A 23,919-nucleotide genomic window follows, 5' to 3' on the forward strand; every position below is an offset into this window, starting at 1 on the left:
TGCAGGTAGTGGTGGTGGTTTAGTCACTAAGTTGTATCTGACTCTTGGGACCCCATGGACTGTAGCCTGTCAGGCTCCTCTGTCCATGGATTTCCCAGGCAAGAATACTAGAGTGGGTTGCTGTTTTCTTCTCCAGATCTTCCTGACCCAGGGATCAAACTTGGGTCTCCTGCATTGCACACAGTACTGAGCCACCAGGGAAGCCCCCTTCTCTCTGTGATTATCCTAATAAGACCCTAGGTCTCCTCCTAAGGCAATGGTTCTCAACCAAGGGCAATTTTACTGCACCACTCCCACTAGTCCCTTCCCAGCCCCCACCCCCAGGGATATTTGGGCAGTGTCTGGAAACATTTTTGGTTGTCACAACTGGGGGTACTACTGAGAGGCCAGGAATGTTTCTGAATATCCTATAATACACAGGGCAGACCTCCCAGCAAAGAATTATTGTTTCGTTGATAAGTTGTGTTCAACTCTTTGCGACCCTGTGGACTTGACTATATTCACCAACAAAGAATTAGCTGGCCCAAAATGCAGATTGAAAAACTCTACCCAATAGGGAACCAGGTTGGGATTTTCTAGAGATCTTTATGACATTCCCCATCTGGCAAAGAAAACACCCTTCTTCTAATGGCTTTGGGAAGTGCAAAGTCAGATAAGAAGAGCAAGATTAGGCAGGGCCAGGGGGTCCTTCCCCTTGTCAGGTGTGTTTCTTTCCTTGGTCCTTGTCTTGTCACAGTAAAGAATTAAAATGACAGACTATAAAGCTCACATAGGCAGGATTTATTAAACAGGCGACATGAAAAATACACTCCCCAAGATGTGAGAGCAGACCTACCCCAAAGGAGTGGGTCCTGCCCCATTTTAGGTTTTTCTTTTTATGTCCTTGTTCCCTGCCCCTAAGCAGTGCTTGGAGTCTGATTTGTTTTGGCTCATGTCAGTCAGGGCTTGTATCCAGGAAGGGGGCGTGTTGGGCATGTTTTTCCCACCAAAGTTCCTTGGTATAGATTTTCCCTTTGTTCTATTTTTCACGGGCTTTTTAAATTCTGTTTTTCGTGGGCTTTTTAATTTCTTTATCTGCCCTTTAGTGCCACTTTTTAATCACCATTTTAGACTCTTTACCTAACACCCTCAGAAGCATTCTCTGTTCTCTAAATCTGATATTTAGAAAGTGGTTTACGGCTGTTGTTGTTCAGTTACTAAGTCATGTCCAGTTCTTTTCGACCCAGTGGATGGCAGCATGCCAGGCTTCCCTGTCCATCACCGTCTCCTGGAGTTTGCTAAAACTCATGTCCATTGAGTCAGAGATGCCACCAACCTGTTAAGTGAAGTCGCTCAGTCGTGTCTGACTCTTTGCAACCCCATGGACTGTAGCCTACTGGCTCCTCTGTCCATGGGATTTTCCGGGCAAAGGTACTGGAGTGGTTTGCCATTTTCTTCCCCAGAGGATCTTCCTGACCCAGGGATCAAACCCAGGTTTACCTGCATTACGGGTGAACCCTTTACCCTCTGAGCCACTAGGGAAACTACCAACCTGTTAATTTGCATTTAAATGGAGGCTGTCTTCACAGTGGGATAATCTCTTTTGTCCCCTGAGGGCTCCTACCCTGAGGTTCCTGTAGCAACCAGCCCTTAGCAGGGGAGGAGACTACTTGAAGTTGTGGTGTGGTTGGTTCCTGGAGAAGCAGAAATTCTATGTCTTGACACCTTTCAGGTCCTCTTTGAGGGTCAGAGAACTCATACAGTTTTTGTCAACTGTAAAAAGATGCACAACATGAGAATTGTGAGTTAAGTTTTATTGAGGCAAAATGAGGACTGCAACCCAGGAGACAGCAGCTCAGATACTTCTGAGAGACTGCTGCAAATTGCCAGTGGGGGAAGGTCAATGTATATAATTTTTGTGAAGGATGAGTTCAGTGCAGTCAAGCTAACTTTACAAAAGATTTTCTGCTAGTCACCAGGAGCTGATGTCACCATGAAGGGATTTAGTACTTTTCTAGATGTGAGGAGATGCAAGGATTGGGATCAGTTCCTGAAAATACCAAATTATCTAAAGACCTGTTCCACCAATTTCCTTGGAGCAGAATGCCTCACCTCCACCCTGGAATGCCTTCAGGGCATGTCAGTGGTAACAGCTGGGCAGCACAGGGTTCAGAGACAGATGGCCTATGCCCTTGGCAATTTGTAGTTGACATTTTCTTCTGTTGAAATACTTCCCTGGTGGCTGAGATGGTAAAGCGTCTTATCTACAATGCAGGAGACCTGGGTTTGAGCCCTGGGTTGGGAAGATCCCCTGGAGAAGGAAATGGCAATCTACTCCAGTACTATTGCCTGGAAAATCCCATGGACAGAAGAGCCTGGTAGGCTACAGTCTATGGGGTCGCAAAGAGTCGGACACGACTGAGCGACATCACTTTCACTTTCTGTTGAATCACAAACAGGGAGGATTGGTCTTTTGAGCAGAATTAGGACAAGCTGATTCTCAGAGTGAAGTAAGTCAGAAAGAGAAAAACAAACATTGTGTATTAACTCATATATGAAATTTAGAAAGATGATAGTGATGAACCTGTTTTCAGGGCAGCACGGGAGACATAGACATACAGAACAGACTTACAGACATGGGGCGGGATGGGAGGTGGACAGTAGGGAAGTAGAGGGTGGGAGGAATGGAGACAATAACGTAGAAACATATACACTACCATATGTAAAATAGATAGCCGATGGGAATTTGCTATATGATTCAGGGAATTGATACCGGGGCTCTGTAACAACCTAGAGGGGTGGGATGGGGTGGGAGGTGGTAGGGAGGTTCAAGAGAAAGGGGACATAGGTATGGTGGTGATGGTTTAGTTGCTAAGTCGTGTCCGACTGTTGAGACTCCATGGACTGTAGCCTACCAGACTCCTCTGTCAATGGGATTCTCCAAGCAAGAATACTGGAGTGGGTTGCCATTCCCTCTGCAGGACATAGGTATGCTGTTGCTGCTGCTAAGTCACTTCAGTCGTGTCCAACTCTGTGCAACCCTATAGACTGCAGCCCACCAGGCTTCCCTGTCCCTGGGATTCTCCAGGCAAGAACACTGGAGTGGGTTGCCATTTCCTTCTCCAAAGCATGAAAGTGAAAAGTGAAAGTGAAGTCGCTCAGTCATGTCCGACTCTTAGCAACCCAATGGACTGCAGCACACCAAGGCTCCTCCATCTATGCGATTTTCAGGCAAGAGTACTGGAGTGGGGTGCCATTGCCTTCTCCCCAACATAGGTATACCTATGGCTAATTCATGTTGATGTATGGCAGAAACCAACACAGTGTTGTAAGCCAGTTATCCTTCAATTAAAAATAATTTTTAAAAAAAAGCTGATTCTTATCATGGTTTAACAAGAGCAAAGTAAAAGTTGGAATGGGGCACACAGCTTTTAAAAGGTCTAGAAATCAACAAATTCTGTTTTTATACTTCTCTATTTCAAAACCAGTTTCTTAGAGAATGTCATTTTTTATGCATGCAGCTTTTGATGAAATCTTGTGATGCTATAGGTAACCCTTATTTTTTTGTTTTTAAAGTAGGCTCTTGTCACAGGTATATGCTACTGTTATTGAGGCTGTTTTGGCTGCCATTGCATGTTATGCTAAAACTTCCAGTCTCATAAAGGTAATTTCAATACCACATTTCTCTTTCCTTATTTTAATGTGAAACTTCTTATCCATTTGTTTTACCTTTGGACACCTTTTAATACTTAATTTTGTGTGTGAGCTTGGGCACCAGATAAAGAGATGTGTTAAGAGTACTAAGCTTGTGATGCCTGGGATCTGCTGTTGTCTTATGAATGACAGCTGATTAGCAGTTCTTTGTAAATACCTGATTGTGTTTAAAAAAAATCAATCTATAGTATATTGTTTATTTAGTAGTTGAAATTGATTTCAAAAGTTAAAAAATTAAATATAGATTATTCTGCTATGACTTTTAATAAAGTTAGATCAGTTTGTTTTGAGCTACATAGTTTGATTTCCTATAATTCTTTGTTTTAAAAAATTAACTAAACACTAGAAAATCTAACTTGCCTCTCCTTGATAGGCATGTATGTTCTTTTTCTCTGACCATTTTCTTTTTTGCTGTTTGTGGTTAACTTGCCATGCTGAGTTGGATTCTATATCTGAGCCAGTAACAGATGAGATGAGTTGGCTTAATTCCTCCCATTGCCAATAGGACCTCTCCTGAAGCAAATCATTTGACATTGAAAAGGTTGTGTTGTAGATGTCAAAGAGACTGTAGCCTATTTACCAGTTCCTTGCCATCTTCCCTCCTCACTGAACTTGAATCCCCCAGTACTTGGGATTTCTCAGCCCTTGTACTGAAAGCTTATGCAAAATAACAGGTTATTCTTTGATATCAATTCTGCATCTTTGTTTTTTAACTGATTTTTATAACTATTTATTTGCATGTTCTTAGCATCTAGGCAAGAAATACTGAGGGGAGTGGTCCCTCCCCAGGGGCCAGGGAGAGGGGAGGAGAAAGCATTTTTCCAGGCCTCATAATGGCACCATCCCAGCTGATTACAGTTCATCAGATCAGGTTCCAGTGCCAACCTGCCTGAATGAAGTGTTTCCATGTGAATAGTGAGGAACTTACAGAAGCAGAAGAGATTAAGAAGAGGTGGCAAGAATATACAGAAGAACTATAAAGAAGAGATCTTAATGACCCAGACAACTATGGTGGTATGGTCACTTACCTATCGCCAGACATCCTGGAGTGTGAAGTCAAAGGGGCCATAGGAAGCTTTACTATAAACAAAGCTAGTGTAGGTGATAGAATTCCAGCTGAGGTATTTCAAATCCTAAAAGATGATGCTGTGAAAGTGCTGCACTCAATATGCCAGCAAATTTGGAAAACTCAGCAGTGGCCACGTGACTGGAAAAGGTCAGTTTTCATTACAATCCCGAAGAAGGGCAATGCCAAAGAATGTTCAGACTTCCATGCTGTTGAGTTCATTTCTCATGCTAGTAAGATTATGCTCAAAATCCTCAAGCCAGTCTTCAGCAGTATATGAACCAAGAACTTCCAGATGTATAAGGTGGGTTTCAAAGAGGCAGAGGAACCAGAGATCAAACTGCCAGCATTCATTGGATCATATAGAAAGCAAGTGAGTTCCAGTAAAATGTCTACTTCTGCTTCATTGACCATGCTAAAGCCTTTGACTGTGTGGATCAGAGCAGATTGGAAATTCTTAAAGAGATAGGAATACCAGACCACCTTACCTGTCTCCTGAGAAACCTATATGCATGTCAAAAAGCAACAGTTAGAACTGGACATGAACAACTGACTGCCTCAAAATTGGGAAAGGATTATGACAAGGCTGTGTAGTGTCATCCTGCTTATTTTATATCCAAGCAGAGTACATCATGCAAAATGCTGGGCTGGATAAATCACAAGCTGGAATCAAGATTGCTGGGAGAAAGATCCCAGCCTCAGATATGCAGATGATGCCACTCTAATCGCAGAAAGTAAAGAGGAACTAAAGAGCCTCTGGATGAGGGTGAAAGAAGAGAGTGAAAAAGCTGGCTTAAAGCTCAAGATTAAAAAAACTGAGATCACAGCATCCAGTCTCATCACTGTATGCTAAATAGAAGGGGAAAAATTGGAAGCAGTGACAGATTTTATTTTCTTGGGCTCCAGAATCACTGCAGATGGTGACTGCAGCCATGAAATTAAAAGATGCTTGCTACTTGGAAGGAAAACTATGGCAGACCTATAGAGAGTGTATTTAAAAGCAAAGATATCACTTTGCTGACTAAGGTCCATCTAGTCAAAGCTGTGGTTTTTCCAGTAGTCCTGTACGGATGTGAGAGTTGGACCATAAAGAAGGCTGAGCACCACAGTATTGATATTTTCGAATTGTGGTGCTGGAGAAGACTCTTTAGAGTCCCTTGGAGAGCAAGGAGATCAAACCAGTCAATCCTAAAGGAAATGAATGCTGAATATTCATTGGAAGAACTGATGCTGAATCTCCAGTACTTTGGCTACCTGATGTAAAGAGCCCACTTATTGGAAAAGACCTTGATGCTGGGAAAGATTGAAGGCACAAGAGAAGGAAATGGCAGAGGATGAGATGATTAGATAACATCACCAACTAAATGGACATGAATTTGAGCAATCTTTAGGAAATAGTGAAGGACAGGGGAGCCTGGCATGCTGCAATCCTGGGGTCACAAAGAGTCAGACACTACTTAGCAACTGAACAACATGTGTACCCAGCCTGAACCAACCAGGTACCTGTTCCCCTTAACAAGATGTTTTCACTTTAATTTATTGATACATACAGAGTAGTCAGGCAAAGAGGATGGGCAGTGTTCTCCTGGCCAAATGTGAAAAGGGTCCTTTCCTCATAGCTGAATATACTCTTTACTGCTGTGAAAGCTAATTGTCTCTGTTTTATTATTGGTTTTACAGGCCAAGGAGGTAGCTGAGCAGACCCTGGGATCTGGGTTAAATTCCGTAGAGTTGATGCAGTTTAAGGCAGCTCTGTGGTAAGCAGTGGCCTATATTATCAATAAAAACTTTTATTTAATGTTTGTGTTTTTAAAACTTTCTCCCATGTATTTGATATTCTTTCTCCCCTTTGAGGAATGTTCTGGTAAGTCATTAGTATATGAAGGAGAGTCTTTCATGATCGGGGCTTTATTTGAGAAGCCAAGGATGGAGGAACTGTTTCAGAGTCAGACATGCTGATTAGGCTGGAATGGGAGACATATCAGTGCTAGAACAGACAGATGTGGATTCCAAGGTTAAAAAGATGAAGCTGGGGACATGAATGGTGAGGTTTGTTAGTGGTGATGATGAGGGGCCTTGGACACATGAAAATGGTCACTGCTTAGAAGAGAGTTGTCCTAGGCCTTATCTGCGTCTCAGATGGTAGAAACCCCTGAGCCTGGCCATGTCTCAGCGTCTAGATGATCTAGGAACTTGGCTTCCTGGATCTCTGTGTAGTCTTTGTCCATCGCTAAACCTTCAGGAACCCAGTCCACTCAACCTTCTGTCCCATATTAGGACCATTTGATGTACTTTTTTGCAAAGAAGACAAAAGACACCAATATTAGAAAGTTTCTTTAAGAATATTTCTGAGGGGTGGAGGGGAAAGGTGGCTTCATGGTGGCTCAGAGGTAAATTAATCTGCCTGCTAGTACAGGAGACATAGGTGTGATTCTTGGCCTGGGATGATCCCACATACCTTGGAGCAATTAAGCCTGTGTGCCACAGCTACTGAGCCTTTGCTTCTAGAGCCCAAGAGCCACAATTACTGAAGCCCAGGTGCCCTAGAGCCTGTTCACCACAAGAGAAGCCCCTGCAGTGAGAAGCCTGCACACCACAGCTAGAAAAAAATCCCATGAAGCAACGAAGATCCAGAACAGCCAAAAATAAAATAGCTAATAGATAAAAATAAAATACTTCTGGAGGGACTTAATGCAAGGGGCCCAGGTTCTATGCCTGGTCAAGAAACTAGATTCCACTTGCTGCAACAAAGATAGAAGATTCCATGTGCTGCAGCTAAGTACAGCCAAGCAAATAAATATTTTTAATAAATAACACTTCTGGGATGTGCCCTGTGATACCTTGGCTCCATGCCCCACATTTTCTTATATCTACAGCCCTAGGTAGTGAGAAGGAACATTTAGAAAACTAAGTCAGTTAATAAACTAACAAGAATTCTTTTGCTACAGCTCCAGGAGTGAGCGGGAATGAGCCAGAACTCTTTGACACAAAGCTTTAGGCTTGCTTAAGATTTCCTGTCCTTTTTTCTGGGTTTTGTGGCTCATATCTCTGGCCATAAGAGAAGGCTAGAGGAAGTTTGGTTTCTTAAGGCTGTGTGCTGACCTGTACTATCTGTTCCTGACAGACTTGAGTTTAAGGAAGCTCCTTTGCTTTCCAGCTGGGTGACTTGGGCAAGATAGGAAGCTCTCTGTGCATGTTTCGTCATACTCCTGCCCTGTAATGTGATTGGAAAAGTGAATGATAGCTGCTGTCTCAGTGAGATCTCTTCTGTTACCATTGGCATGGCTGGCAGAGTCATCCATTCCTCCTGTCCTCGGGACCTTACCTAGAAAACTCTGCCTTTCTAGGGCAAGCCACCTCAATCCCATGGTCTCCTACATGGGGCTGGGGTTGGGGGGCCAGTGTCCCACCCTGGCTAGAGAAAAGAACAAGAGGAGAACACCCAGGCAATAGGAAGAATCTTCGCAAGCCAGTTCTCCACTCTAGAACTCCACTTCTCTCTACACATGGTCGCTTCTCTCAAACTGCATCAGATTAGCAAATTCTCCCAAGAGGAACAAGGGCAGTTAGCATATGACTGACCAGCATTTGTTACAGCGAAAAAGTAAACAATTCAATTTAGAAACTTCTTTTACAAAAAGAGTTGATGCCAAAAGGGTTATCTGGTTATTCCTCAGTTCTGAAGTCCTGACTTGATTATACAGCAGCAGTTGATTGTGGGTAGCAGTCTGGCTCTAAGCAGGGATGGCAGCTTGACTGCACAGGTGTTGAAGAGAGGAAGAGGATCAGGAGACTATGTCAGGGCCATGGGCCAGAGGCCTGGGGCACGTAGAGGTTCTCTCAATCTGTTGTGGGCAGTAGTCACGTAGTTCTCTCCTGCTCTGTCCAAGAGTCAAGATAGTCCTGAGAATCTGCACAGAGGCAGGGCCATGACTGGAGTCAAACACTAAGCCCACATTTGCTGATGGCATGAAACCCTAGGGTACGTAGGGACATGACATATCTCACTGGGGCTATGAGGGCCCAGCACAGGTGCATTGCAGTGGCAGGTGTTTAGAGAGCTTGTCACACAGTGGTCGCAAAAGCAGACTGACTTTTATTTTGTTTTGGGTCTACAGCTCCAAGATGGCTTTTCATATACATGCTGTGAATAATCAGGGAAGGTAAGTATGTGTTTATGGTGTGTCCTCATTTGGGGCAAGTTTTAAGAGCAAAATAAGAAAGGCTACCATGTAACTGCTGTCGTGGATGATCTTTTCACCCTTCACCACACCTGGCAGTGGCGCTACTCCAGGGCTGGGCTCAAAGCTGGGTGTGCTCAGCTGAGACTGCTCTATCCTGACTGCTTCCCACGTAAAGACTAGAGTAGGGTTGGGGGTGGATCTGATTCTGTCTGAGTGGAATTTTGCATACATGCAACCCAGTGTTTTGAAAAAGCTCAAAAGAGATCTAAGTGTGTGAATTGCTTGCAAGTTGAAAAATAGAGAACATTGTAAATCTAATACATGTCTTTCCCATCAATTTCCTTTTCTAGAATCGTGCCTCTGGACAGTGAAGATAGCTTATACTTTGTGAAAACGGTAAGCAGAGCTGTTAAAGGTCAAGTGGCAAGGAATGGCCTATAAAGGACATCTATAAGGGGTGAGGTAGGAGTAGGTGAGGGTCTTAGGTAGCCCCCTGGAGAAAGCTAATTGTCTTCAGTATTCTTCCAGCTGCAGCAGTGGTGAACCTGTGCTTTCTGAGGGTGCCAGGCATCTGTACCAGGCTCACCACATCCACATGTCTGTGTCTAGGCACCTCTTGGTATAATCTTAGCTGGAGGGGAGGGGAAGGGGGCACCAGGAGGTGGTTAATATCTCTTCCTAAGGTTCAGAATGCTTCTTTCAAGTGGCTGAAATTTCTCTGACCTCACGTGGAAATGGGAGCTGAGGACAAGCCTACCTCAACACAGACCAGGTTTTCACTGGCTTCTCTATGTTCCAAGGCCTGTGTTGATTCCCTTATTTAAGAGGAGCTTGTGGAAATTAAAAAAAAAAAACTACATTAAAAAAAAATACAGGTGAAATGGGGTAGTCAGAGCAGAGCTTTCTGACGTCTTTACTGATGGGCCAGGGGAATGGGTTTAGAGATACAGAAATATTGGTCCTTGGGGTGGTCTTCAGCAGCCAGAGTTTCTAGACTAGCTGCTCCCAACCACATCTGAATCCTCTGTGCATCCTGCCCCAGTGCATCCTGATACAAAGAAAATTGGCAAGCAGTGCATAAGAGGATGGCTGATACCCAGCCAAGACTCTGGTTGCAGTGTATGTGGGTACAAGTTATATCTTATGTCCATTCTGTGGCTCCTGCCTGAACTTCATTTCAGTGAGATTTTGATCATGGGGAACTGGGTGCACAGGGGTGGATGACTTGGAGAAAATGCATGCCCATTGCCATCATCAGTGGACAAGCAGTAGTGTTATCTACAGAGAGTAGTACAATATGAGTAATTTTTTAAGGTTGTGAGTAGTTTCTGTTTTTATAATGTACCTGCTCCCTGTCTGTGTCAGCATTTTGTGTTGTTGTCCTTTTAGAACTAATTGAGACTTTTGTAACATCAAGACTGGAAAATGAATACTTTCTGATGCTGAGGTAGATATTACTTTGTCTCCTTGCTAGACTTTAGATTTCCTTACTTGTCTTCTTAGACTCTTATGCAGTGCTCTGGAAGGTGTTTTGCACTGGAGTAGGTGATTAGGAGTCCAGTACTGTGTTAAGTACGCATTCAGCAGCAGCTAATGAAATAGGAAAGAAAAAATAGGATGTTGCTGCTTTCTGTCCAAATTCTGTCCTCCCAGGCAGAGATGAAGTTCTGCCTCTTTGTTTAAGCCTGCCCTACTGATTTCTCCCTACAAGTACTGTATTCTTAGAGTACTCGAAGGTTATACTACATAAATTAGGGGGTAATTCTATAGTGTGTCACATGTTGACTTATGTGTAGGAATGCTCTGATCTCTCCAACTTTACATTATAGGTTTCCTGAGGATAGGAACCATGTTTCATATTTTTTCTGTCCCCTTGCCACATAGGGAAGTACATAGCAAGCGCCTAAAAAATACTACCTATATTCTTTTTAATGTCCTCTTTCCCCTTTCTGAACACCAGAGGCCAAATAAGAAAGTGGAGATTAGGAGCTACAAGATTTGTCTTTCTAATTGACTTGGGAACCGAATTGATCACTGTCACGTAAGAGGAACCATGTAGCCCAGGATGGTTCTTTGTCTTCAGATACTCAAAATTCTTTGCAACAAATTTAAGTAAACCTTGGCTCAGATGGTAAAAAGTCTGCCTGCAATGCGAGAGACCCAGGTTCAATCCCTGAGTCGGGAAGATCCTCTGGAGAAGAAAATGGCAACCCACTCCAGTACTCTTGGCTTGAAAGTTCTATGGACAGAGAAGCCTGGTAGGCTATAGTCCATGGGGTCACAAAGAATCAGACACGACTGAGCGACTTCACTTCACTTCTAGTTGTTATGCCTAATAAGAAAGTTAATAAAAATATAAAACCTACCTGTCACTTTTATGCGTTTCTTTATCATGACAACATGGATGAATAAGGACTTTATGGGTGTTTTTTTTTTCTTTCAACTCTTCTGCCACCTTTTTTTTTTTTTTTCCAGAATCTGTCAGTCCCTTTTCTGTAGGCCAAGGTCTTTTGTCTCTGTCCTAAGGCTAGAGCAGGGTCCCACACAAGGACATCAAGATATGAAAATGAACTCTAGTTTCAGGAGCTTTGTACCTGGTCATTCAGCAATGTCAGGCCAGGAGGGGCAGGAACCTGGGAGGGCTTATCATGCAACTTATTTCGTATCCCTCACCAGATTTTCACAGTCATCTCAGACTCCAACTCATCTCAGACTTCAGCTCTGGCTTATACCATTTTCTGCATTTCCTCTGCTAGATTGTCCTCAGAATTATTTTATTTTCACTAGTTTTTAACTAAATTAGAACCTTCTTACCAGCCATTCAGGAGCTTTCTCTGAGTTGCTCCAGTTTTTTTTTTTCCCTGACCTATGTAAGACTCTTATTTTTATTTGTCTTGGCTATAAAAGCTTGAATAGCTTTCTTTTAATTTTTTTGGTCCTGAAAGGAGTGTTTGTATGTTTTGACATGTAGCCAAAAATATCTGTGAAAACCTGTATCTTACTTTCCAGATTTGTTCAGAACTTGAGCCCAAACCAAAGAAGGAATGCATGACCATGTGGACATAGTAGAATGTGACAGTCAGTTAAGAAGGGCTGTTACATTGCTTTCCAGGCAGGAGAAGCAATTTGAGGGAATTTATAGAAACATAAAGATATTCTTCTTCTAGCCCAAGTGTGCCTCTGACCTAGGAGCAATTGCAAGGAAGCCTAGGTGATCCTGAAGTCATCTCCCAGTTTGAGATGCATCTCAAGATAACTTGAGTTTTCCTTAGAAATTCTCAAGTATTTTTTTGCCATGTGGCTTAGTATTTTGTGGTCTGTTTCTTGTGGATCTTTTCCTGAATGTTTAGGACTGACAACTGGTCTAACTCTGGTTTCTCATTTGATACAGGCTTGTATGGCCATCTATGACATTCCTGACTTGCTGGGAGGAAGGGGGTGCTTAGGATCTGTGGTGTTCTCAGAATCATTTTTGACATCTCAGATCTTGGTTAAAGAAAAAGGTAGGTGTATGTCATCTTTGGAAAGTGAAACTTGAACTTGCTTTTATATGTGTGTGTGTGTGTGTGTGTGTGCATTTGGCAAAATAAACCATAGTCTGAATCAAAAGACCAGGAATAAACTGGTGAAAATATTAGAATACTTACAATAAACAAAGGGTGTATTTCCTAATTTATGAAGAGTTTTTACAAATTGATATGAAAAAAACAAGCTACCCAATGGTAAATGGGCAAAAAATATGAGCAGGCAGTTCACCCGAGTGTAAAATAAAACAAATTTTAAAATAATATATATGTTTTTTAATGTTTATACACACACATGTACATAAGTGACCTCTGAACACAGGTTTAAACTACACAGAGTTTTTTCAATAAGTATATACTACAGAACTATATATTCCATGGTTGGTTGAATTCATGGATGTGGAACTGTGGATATGGAGGACTGACTGTAAAGTTACTCATGGATTTTCAACTGTGTAGAAGGTCAGCACTACTAGCCCCCACATTGTTCAAGGGTCCACTGAGTGTGAATGAATATGAATATGTATAGCCTTACTAGTAGTCAGGAAAAACAATTTGAAGCAACAGTTAGACCCAGTTTTTTTATCCATTATGGTAGCAAAAAATTCTAGAGAGTGATAATATCCAGTGCTTGATGATCTTGATAATTTTTGTTTGTTTTTTAATATAAACACCTGTACTACCTTGACAAAAATTAAAAGCATAGATTGAAAAGGACTCTGTATTTAAATATGTATTTCTATTTGTCTTAAAAAGAATAATCACATGAGGAAGCCTTTCTCCGTCCGCTCATTAGGCTCTTGTCCCCAGATGAGGAATTCATTTTCTGAAGGCATCAGACTTTGTATCCTAATAAGAGGAGCTCTCACTCTTGAGGATGGGAAGCAGTCAGGGACCTGCAAGGTGGGCTCTGGTGGTGGGCAGTAACCGACATGTCTGTGGTCTTCCTGCAGATGGCACTGTTATGACAGAAACCAGCTTTACAATCCTGACGGCTGCTATACCCAGATTCTGCTCCTGGCTGGTTAGTGTCATTCATCAGGTGAAAATGGAGATAAACGTGGAGAAACTGGGGAGAACGTTTAAGGACAAGTCTCTGGTGGGATGTCAGATCCTGACTTAACCACTGTTCAGATAGAAGTTTTTATCTCTGCTCTTTTTCTTTATACAAACGAATCTAATTTCATTAACTTGTAATCTGGGGGAAGTTCCAAAAGAAAGTAAATTATCTGGGTCCCTGTTAAATTGTCAAGGGAAGAAGTTAATATCCTCATTTTACAGATGAGGAGCCTGAGGTTTAGAAATTTCCCAACCTGTCCAGGGTCACACAGGAAGTGAAAAGTGGATCATGTTCTCCCTTTTCTGTCAGAATTGTTGCTGCTGAGTTTTTACAACCATGTCTGTACATGTGGAAAGGTCCCATCTTCATCTGTGGGACTTGGTCTGAATCTCTGGTGCCTTGGGACACAAAGTACTAGTAATGGTCTAAGTACCTATTTCAGAATTTGTTTATATTCTGTTTCTACAATTCTGAACTGAATAAAGACAAGCAAAAGTCATCCTCTAATGTGAACATGTTTAAATGAGAACACACTCAAAATATTTTAGTATGTTCTCTTTCCTTCATCCCTAAAATTAGTTTTCTCCAAAATGAAATTTAAGTGGAGACTAACATACTCTCTGCACATAATGTAGGCTCGTTTAGGGGAATTCATGTCCCTGTGAGGGAGCCTACCATGGCCTGTGCTCTGCACTTGGTATCCAGCAACCATGTCTGCCAGCCATCAGGGCCTGAGAACCCTGGATTTGACAGAGACTGCTCTCTTAGAAATATGTGAACACAGGGGGAGACCTAGCAGAGTTTATGCCCTTGAAGCAGTGAATTGAAAATCTGTACTCCTTTCGGACACAGGTAGAAGATACTGAAGTAAAATTGTCTGAGAAAACCCAGCAGTCAGTTCTGGTAAGCAGCCTTCTTATTCTTAATGTTATCAAGATGAAATGTAAACAGTTTATAAAAACAATTTAACATATTTCATCTTACTGCTAATCTAAGAGTTCTGTACCTCCTTGTCTCAATTCCTGTTTGTATTCTTCCCCTTCAGAGCAGAGCTCTAGAAATAACCATGTGTGGAGTACACAAGAGGGATTCTTACTGCCATTTAAACCTTTTGGTGTTTTTTCAAAATCTCTCAGTACTTTTAGAAGCAGTTCTCAAATTTGAGACATATAGAACTGAAGGTCAAGGCTTTAGGCCAAGGAGAAGCCACCTCTGTTATCAGAGGATATAAATTTACTGGAATATGGACAAGCATTGCAGACCATGGTGCCTAGACTGAGAGGACCTTAACATTCTTCTTCTCAGCATAAGTCACAGGTGCCAATAATATGGCAAAGAGCCAAGAATTGCCAAGAACTGGAAGAGAAGTTGAGTATATCTGAGGCTGACTTAGCAGCTTTTGTAGACATACAAACTTGGACAGAACTTTTGATTCTGTGAATGTTTATGCTGTAAATCACCTGCTCTTTGTGTTTGTTTTTTCAAGGGAGATGAGTGTTTCCTGGGTACTTTTCTAACTAGAGGAGAAGGAGCATACCTTTATTGTAGTAATTCACAATCTTGGCCTGAAGAAGGTGAGCAGCTCTGACTTTTCTGTTTTTGACTCTGTCTGGGTCCCTCTTTCACAGGTTTTGACATGAATGTTGTAATTCATGATACATGGGATATTTGAAAAAACTTTTGAGTGTAGAAGTGTTTTCCCACAGCTTTTCTCTTTTGATCTGTCCATTTTCCAGATGAGACTTGTGCTAGAAAGGACTGCCACAAGAACTGCACTGGTCCTCTTGTTGCTGCCTGAGGATTGCTCTCAGGATGGGCTAGAGCAGCAGCATGTCCAGAAATAGGTTCTGTTGGGCCAAAACAAAATCTGGATTAGTTTTTTACATCTGTGTAACATCACCACAAATTTCATAGCTTAAAACAACATGCATTTATTATCTCACAGTTCTATGGGTCAGAAGTCCAGGCAAATTTTGCTAGATTTATGTGTAGGGTTTCATAATACTGAAGTCAAGGCATCAGCCAGGCTTATCTCTGGAGTCTCTGAGAAAGAACCTGCTCCCAGGCTCATCCGGGTTCTTTGCAGAGTCCATTTCCTTCAGACCAGAGAACTAAGGTTCCTTTTTTTGTTGCTGGCTATCAGCTGGAAGCAGTCTTAGCTCCTCCTTCCAGAGGTCCTTGCCTTGTGACCCTCTCCATCTCAGCAACAAAGAACCTGCATCGTGTTGAATCTCTCTCACACTGCTAATCTCTCTGACCTCCTCTTCTACCACCCAGAGAAAACTCTGCTTATAAAGGGCTCATGTGATTGGAGAAGACCCAATCAGATAATCTCCCTTTTGCCATATAATGTTGTACGAACACTGGAGTAACCTAAGAAGCTGAAGGTCATGGGGGCTGTCTTAAATTTCTGCCTACCATAGTATGCCCTCTGACCCCAATAGTTCTCACATGAAAGATATAATCACCCACATCCAAGAGCCTCATTCCATTATGGCAACAATTCAAAGTCTTAACTCTCACCAGCTGAAAAATCCAAAATCTCATCATCAAGATTATCTAAATCAGCTGTAGGTGAGGCTCTGGCTTGTAATTCATAAAGTACAGCTCCTGAACACGATTCCTTTCCATCTGTGGACCTTTGAAATTAGAGGCTTTTTATCTTCCCTAGCCCTCCCAGTGTACAAGGTAGGAGTGGCATAGGGTATAGACATTTATATTAAAAAGGAGTCCCAAGCCCAAGACAGCTTTGAAATTAAGCTAGGCAAACTCCAGCTCCTGGATTAGGTTTCAAGGCCTGGGAATAGTCCTCCAAGACCCTTAGCTCTGCCCTCTGGGTTCTTTGTTCTACCTGTTAAACTCTTGGTTCTGCCTCCTGGGTTCATGACTTTGCCCTCTTGATTTCTGATTATACCTGTGTCATCCTTCCTTTTCATGAAGGTGGCACTTTGTAGCTTATTAGTTTTTCAGCCTGCTTCTTGCCTCTAGAATTTTGGGGGTCCAGCAGTCTCCTTTCATTTTCTATTCTCTCTATCCCCTTCAAACTGGCAGTATTTCTGCTGATTTAAAGTTCCCAAGAACTCTGTGGATCTTTCATGGATTTCCTGGGATTCATTCCATACTCCTTTTGGTCTCCTCAAAATAATGTATTCTTATGAGTCCTATTCTTTCCATGTTAGATAAGCCTTTTTTGTTCCACAAATTCTTCATCCTTTACTAAGCAGATTCTCTCTCTGGATAATTTGTTCTTCTTGAAAATATTCTTTCCGGTGGCAAGTTGCTCTCCATGTTCTCAGATCACTGGTTAAACTTTTGCTTCTCCATTGTCATAGAAGACAAAACACAAGGAGTTCTGGTTTTTGATCTACAACATGCCAGGTAGCATTCATTATCATGACTGTGCTGTGGCCCCTGCATTTCTGCCTCTCCAGATCCTGGTACAGAAGACCAGGAAGTTAGGAACATTTGCTGAGAACAAGAGTGTGTGTGACAGTACTCCCAGCCTTGAGGCAGAATTGCATAATGTTTTAAAATCAGCTTGTAGACACAACACAGAGACAGTTATACTCTGTCATAGTTGAGCCAGTTATAATATTTAGCAAGGATATTTGCCAAAATTAGTTTTCACCTTCTTAGCAAAGGGCCTTGTTAAAAAAATAATCTTCTACTGTATTGAGTTATCCAGCAAGATTCAGTCTATCCTGAGGTCTCTATTGTTGTTCAGTCACTAAATCATGTCCGACTCTTTGCCACCCCATGGACTACAGCATGCCAGGCTCCCCTGTCCTCCACTGTCTCCTGGAATTTGCTCAAGTTCATGTCCACTGAGTCAGTGATACTATCTCTTCCTCTGCTGCCCTCTTCTTTTACCTTCAATCTTTCCCAGCATCAGGGTCTTTTCCAATGAGTCGGCTTTTTGCATCAGGTAGACCAAAGTATTGGAGCTTTAACTTCAGCATCAGTCCTTCCAATGAACATTCAGGGTGAATTTTTTTTAGGATTGACTGGTTTGATCTCCTTGTAGTCCAAGGGACTCTCGAGTCTTCTCCAGCACCACTGTTCAAAAGCATCAATTCTTCGGCACTCAGCCTTCTTTTTTGGAGAAGGGGATGGCAATCCACTCCAGTATTCTTGCCTGGAGAATCCCATGGACAGAGGAGCCTGGCAGGCTACAGTCCATGGGGTCACAAAGAGTTGGACACGACTGAGTGACTAAGCAGCAGCCTTCTTTATGGTCCAGCTCTCACTTCCATACATGACTACTGGAAAAACCATAGCTTTGACTATACAGGACTTTTGTTGATTTGCCTTTGAACTGATTCCCAGTTGATTCTGAAGAATGAACATGCCAGCAGCCCAGACCAGTGCCTTTTCTCTGGCTTTGAAGCCTTGGGACTAAAGAAAATTAAATCAGGTGGAAGTCACATGCTCACTTACAAGTAATTTAAAAATGGCAGAGCAGAAGGGCATGTGCTCATCTTCTGCAAGAACTCCTAAATTGCAACTCACTGCTGAACTACCATCGACAGGAGAATGTTGGATACCACCAAAAAAAGATACCACATGTCGAAGGGCAAAGGAGAAGATCCAACAAGATGGTAGGAGGGGCTAAATCACATTTAGAATCAAACCCAATACCTGCCAGAGATACTCGGAGGCCTCAAACAAAACTTTGTGTGCACCAGGACCCAGAGGCCCCACAGAGACTGAGCCAGACCTGCCTTTCAGTGTTTGAGTGTCTCCTGCCAAGGCATGGGTCAGCAGTGGTCTGCCACAGGGACAGGGACTCTGGCTGCAGCAGACCTGGGACATGTGGTATGTGGCCTAAGCCCTCTTAGAGGAGTTACCATTAGCCCCACCATAGAGCCACTGAGCAGACGACCCACAAACTGCAGTACTGTTATACCAAAGAAATTCTCGCAGTGCTAAAAAAAGTTGTAGGACCCACAACAGATATCCCAACCTGGGGATCTGGCAAAGGAACTGAGAATCCCCAGGGAATTTGACTTTGAAGGCCAGTGGAATTTAATTACAGAACTTCCACAGGACTGGGGAAACGGACTCTTGGAGGGCACATACAAAACCATGTGTGCACCAAGACCCAGGAGAAAGGAGCAGTGACCCCACAAGAGACTGAGCCAGACTTGGCTGTGAGCGTCTAGGAGTCTCTGGTTGGAGGTGTGGGCTAACAGTGGCATGCTGCGGGATCAGGGGCACTGAATACAACATTGCAGGCAAAAGTCTTTTGGAAGGAGGTCGCCATTACCACTATTACCCCTACCATAGTTTGGCCTCAGCCAAACAACAAGGAGGGAACAGCCCCATCGATCAATAGAAAATTGGATTGAAGATTTACCGAGCATGGGCCCACCCATCAGAACAAGACCCAGATTCCCCCACATCAGTCTCTCTATTCAGGAAGCTTCCACTAGCCTCTTATCCTTATCCATCAGAGGGCAGACCAGAATGAAAACCATAGTCATACAAAACTAACCAAACTGATCACATGAATTACAGCTTTATCTAACTCTGTGAAACTATGAGCCATTGCCATGTAGGGCCACCCAAGATGGATGGGTCATGGTGGAGAGTTCGGACAAAACTCTCCAGTGGTCCACTGGAGAAGGGAATGGCAAACTACTTCAGTATTCTTGCCTTGAGAACCCCATGAACAGTATGAAAAAGCAAAAAGATAGGACACTGAAAAACAAGCTCCCCAGGTCGGTAGGTGCCCAATATGCTACTGAAAAAGAGTGGAGAAATAAGAAAGAGTGAAAAGATGGAGCCAAAGTGAAAACAGTGCCCAGTTGTCGATGTGACTGGTGATGGAAGTCAAGTCCAATGCTGTAAAGAACAATATTGCATAGGAACCTGGAATGTTAAGTCCACAAATCAAAGTAAACTGTGTGGATCACAAAAAAATTGTGGATCACTAAAAAATTGTGGAAAATTCTTCAAGAAATGGGAATACCAGACCAACTTACCTGACTCCTGAGAAACCTGTTTGTAGGTCAGGAAGCAACTGTTAGAACTGGACATGGAATAACGGACAGGTTCCAAATTGGGAAAGGAATACGTCACGCCTGTATATTGTCACCTTGCTTTTCTAACTTATATGCTGAGTATATCATGTGAAATACCAGGCTGGATGAAGCACAGCTGGAATCAAGATTGCCAGAAGAAATATCAATAACCTCAGATAGGCAAATGACAGCATTCTTATGGAAGAAAGCGAAGAGGAACTAAATAGCCTCTAGATGAAAGTGAAACAGGAGAGTTAAAAAAGCTGATTTAAAACGCAACATGCAAAAAAACTAAGATCATGGCATCTAGTCCCATCACTTCATGGGAAATAGATGGGGAAACAGTGAGAGACTTCATTTTCTTGGACTCCAAAATCACTGCAGATGGTGACTGCAGCTATGAAATTGAAAGACGCTTGCTCCTTGGAAGAAAAGCTATGACCAACCTAGACAGCATATTAAAAAGCTGAAACATCGCTTTACCAATCAAGGTCTGTATAATCAAAGGTATGGTCTTCTAGCAGTTTATGTGTATATGTGATAGTTGGACTGTAAAGAAAGCTGAGCGCCAAAGAATTGGTGCTTTTTAACTGTGGTGTTGGAGAAGACGCTTGAGAGTCCCTAGGACAGCAAACAGATCAAACTAGTCAATCCTAAAGAAAATTAACACTTAATATTCATTGGAAGAACTGATGCGGAAGTTGAAGCTCCAGTTCTTTGGCCACTTGATGTGAAGAGCTGACTCATTGGAAATAAGACCATGATGCTGGGAAAGATTGAGGGTATGAGGAGAAGGGGGTGACAGAGGATAAGATGTTTGGATGGCATCACTGACTCAATGGACATGAGTTTGAGCAAATTCTGGGAAATAGTGCAGGACAGGGAAGCCTGGCGTGCTGTAGTATATGGGAGAGCAAAGAGTCGAACACAACTTAGCAACTGGACAACAACAACAACTAGGTTTGTCATAGCTTTCCTTCAAGGAACAAGCGTCTACACAAGAATAAAGCACACAAACCGGGAATTTCTCGAACCTTGTTAATCACACACCTGAGAGCTTAGATTTCACACTTTCTTAGTTTCTGAGGAAAATGTAGTTTGAATTAGGAGATGGTTTTCTGAGGCCAGAAGTTTCAATAGGAGCAGAGAATTTAAATAGAAGTACCCTCTGGCTGGGGCTTTCCTGGTGGCTCAGAGGTTAAAGCGTCTGCCTGGAATGCAGGAGACCCAGGTTCAATCCCTGGATCAGGAAAATCCCCTGGAGAAGGAAATGGCAACCCACTCCAGTACTCTTGGCCTGGAGAATCCCATGGAGGGAGGAGCCTGGTGGGCTACAGTCCATGGGGTCGCAGAGAGTCGGACACGATTGAGCGAATTCACTTCACTTCACTTCACTTCACCCTCTGGCTGTGTGTTAAGCATTTTACCACTTAAGGGCTCAGGTCAGTTTTATAGGACTTGAAGTTTATAATTCTTTGGGACTCTTGTAAGGAAAGTAACACATATAAAATAGGTCTCTTCTCTGGGCCTTGGAAGGGGGCTTAAGCAGGTGAGGGGTCCTGAAGTTTAAATATCATTTAAAAAGTCACCATTATGCTTTTTTTGATTGATCTTCATATGTTGAGCCCCATGGAAGGTGAAAAAGTAGTCTGAGGTTATAGCACAGGTTAGTGATAACATCTGGAGGGTGGTCCAGGTCTTTTAATTTTCGGTCTAGGGTAGGCCCAGCGAAAAAGAATAGTACTTCCTTTACCTTGAAATGTTTCCAGCTCTGTTTAAATTTTTTCTTCCCCAGTTAGTGACTTCCGCTATCACAAGGCTTTTTGTTATGCAGCTTTCTGTTCATTCATTTCCTTTATATGCCCTTCTCTTCCCCACCCTGCTGACCTTGGTCAGGCTGGCTGCCAAATACCTAATCCTCAGGAGCCTGCTTTATTTGTTTATTAAATAATGACCTTATCAAGGGTCATTTTTTAAAAAATAATTTATTTTTGGCTGTGCTGGATCTTCCTTGCTGCACAGGCTTTTCTCTAGTTGTGAGTAGGGACTACTCTCTAGTTGCAGTGTGCAGGCTTCTCATTATGGTGGCTTCTCTTGTTGTGGAGCACAGGCTCTAGGGCACCTAAACTTCAGTAATTGCAGCACGTGGGCTCAGTAGTTGGCGACTCGTGGCCTCTAGAGCACAGGCTTAGTAGTCATAGCGCACTGGCTTAGTTGCCCTGCAGCATGTGGGATCTTCCCAGACCAGCAATTGAACTTGTGTCTCCTGCATTGGCAGGCAGCTTCTTTACCACCGAGCTCCTGGGAATCCCAGGAGCCTGCTTTAGAGTTTACCACATACGCCTATATCCCTAAACAATGTCTTATTTTTTAATTAAATACGAATTAGAATCATACTCTATCATGTTCTTCTGGGACTTGTCTTTTTTACTGAGTATTCTGATCTTCAGATTCATCCAGATTGTTTTGTGTAATCATATAGTTGATTCATTTTCATGATTCCATAGGATTGCTTTGTGTGAAGATATGCTGTTTATCCTTTTGACTCTTGGTGGACATTTGGGTTCTTTATAGTTTTTCACTGTTGCAGGCAGTGCTGTTGTGAGCATTCTCATATATGTCCCTTGGTGCACCTGGCGCTAGACAGTGCCTTGAAACACATCTTTCTTGCTGTATCTAAAGACGTAACTGCCATCTATTTTATTTCAGTCCCCTGACTTCCCTGATACATTTCTGGCTGGTTGTACCAACCAGCACTGAGATCTCTGGTATGTTGGTCCTCCCTTAATGTTTGCCACTATGATTGCTTCAAGTTTTGATATCTCTTTGTGTAGAATTTTCTGTGCTTTGCCCCCAAATAAAGTCAGCCACTCTGACAAGCCTGCCTCACTCCCTCATAAGACTTCAGCACCATGGAGCTGGAAGAGAAGTAATGTGAATAGCCTCAAGCTAAAATACTCCAATTTCCACTATTTTTACCAAGTTTCAGTAGAATTCCTTAAATGCATCTCAGTTTTGTTGTATAACTTTGGTCTGTTACCGGAGTCCTTAACTCTTTGTTTTTGACAGTCAGTCCAGTTTTATGGCTGTTTTCCTGGGGAGAGAATTTTCCAGACTCCTCACAGCCATTTCAAAAGTTCCAACCCCCAGGACATCTGAAAAGATGTTTTCACTTGGTAAAGAACTGTAGGTTGACCATTCCTCTCTGGGCTTTACAGATGTTGCTGTACTCTACTGTCTTCTTGCTTACATTATTTCTGAGCAGAAATCTACTGTCATTCTTATCTTTGTTCCTTTCTATATAACTCCAGCTGCTTTGAAGATTTTCTTTCTTTTTATCATAGATATTAAGCAGTTTGATCTTTATGTGACTGCTATGGTTTGTTGTTTATCATTGGGATTTATTTAGCTTCTTGAATCAATGGATTTAGAGTTTTCCTCAGACTTGAAAATGTTTTGCTCATTATTTCTTCAGTTTTTTCCTTTTGCTTCAAGTATTCCAATTACATCAATTGGCTACCTAAAGTTGTCTCACCACTCCCTGATTCTCTGTACAATTATTTTTAGTCTTTTTTTTCTTTGTGTTTTATTTTGCATATTTTCTGCATATTTTGATTTACTAATCTTTTGTTCTGCATTGTTGTTACGAGTTTTTAAAATTATCATTTGTTAATTGGAACACAGGGTGCTGGATGGTATGCCAGTTCCAGCAAAAGACCCCTAAAGAAATTGGAATAGAGAAGCGTATTATTCACAAATCCAGGAGGAAGTACATGGGATGCGCTGATGGGTCACACAGACAAGCAGGGGAAGAAGGGTCAAAGCAAGGTTCAGGCTAGACCTGGGGTATGTGCCTTTATTTAAGTTTGTGGGTGGAATGCTTTGAGTTTCCCAGGCTAAGGCCAAACTGGCCCATTCAAACCAAAGAGAGTGGGGTTTTGGTAAGCTCCTTGGGGTTATGGAGTCAATTGACTATATAAGGGGCACACAAGGGAAAGACACTAAGGATTCGGGAAAGACTTTTGATGACAGGGGCTGCTGGCAAAGTCTTTATTAGGAACTTACATTTGCTTGTGACTCTGCAGGCTGTTGTCTAGGACATGTGCTTGCATGAAGACCCTATAGTGTCAGTTTAAGGCCTGTGCAGGCCACTTGGCCATACTAAATGAAATCTGAGGCAGCAGTACCATGGAATAGCTAACCTCTCAAGAGTTCTCTCATGTCATTAGTCTCACTCAGTGTTTTTTTTCTTCTTAGGAAATGTATTTTTCATCTCTAAAAGTTCTATTTAGATCCTTTTTACATCTTTCATGTCTCAAGTTAGCATAGTTCTTTCTGTCTTTCCTCTAGCCTTGAACTTATGTGATAC

General features: G+C 42.4%; 1 protein-coding gene and 1 non-coding gene across 14 annotated transcripts in view; both read left to right on the plus strand.

Annotated features, from left to right (window-relative positions):
* The window catches only part of DNAAF9 (dynein axonemal assembly factor 9), a 180,779-nt gene that overhangs the window by 93,383 nt on the left and 63,477 nt on the right, over nucleotides 1-23,919 (plus strand). For 9 of the 13 annotated variants that reach the window (XR_006055630.2, XM_060397618.1, XM_060397614.1 and 6 more), the window contains 8 exons: nucleotides 3,556-3,643; nucleotides 6,440-6,516; nucleotides 8,878-8,922; nucleotides 9,294-9,339; nucleotides 12,335-12,446; nucleotides 13,421-13,491; nucleotides 14,380-14,430; nucleotides 15,014-15,101. Coding sequence is in view for 12 of the 13 variants with exons in the window: in XM_060397618.1 (XP_060253601.1) it covers nucleotides 3,556-3,643; nucleotides 6,440-6,516; nucleotides 8,878-8,922; nucleotides 9,294-9,339; nucleotides 12,335-12,446; nucleotides 13,421-13,491; nucleotides 14,380-14,430; nucleotides 15,014-15,101 (578 nt within the window). In the remaining variant the exon portion in view is untranslated. The remainder of the gene's footprint in view (nucleotides 1-3,555; nucleotides 3,644-6,439; nucleotides 6,517-8,877; nucleotides 8,923-9,293; nucleotides 9,340-12,334; nucleotides 12,447-13,420; nucleotides 13,492-14,379; nucleotides 14,431-15,013; nucleotides 15,102-23,919) is intronic. The other 4 variants (XM_060397615.1, XM_042229781.1, XM_060397617.1 and 1 more) reach the window with 1 other exon arrangement.
* TRNAS-GGA (transfer RNA serine (anticodon GGA)) lies at nucleotides 20,731-20,803 on the plus strand. Its single transcript has one exon. It is a non-coding gene; the product is annotated as a tRNA-Ser (tRNA).

Source organism: Ovis aries, chromosome 13 (genome assembly GCF_016772045.2).
Source record: "Ovis aries strain OAR_USU_Benz2616 breed Rambouillet chromosome 13, ARS-UI_Ramb_v3.0, whole genome shotgun sequence".
NCBI classification, from domain to species: Eukaryota; Metazoa; Chordata; class Mammalia; order Artiodactyla; family Bovidae; genus Ovis; species Ovis aries.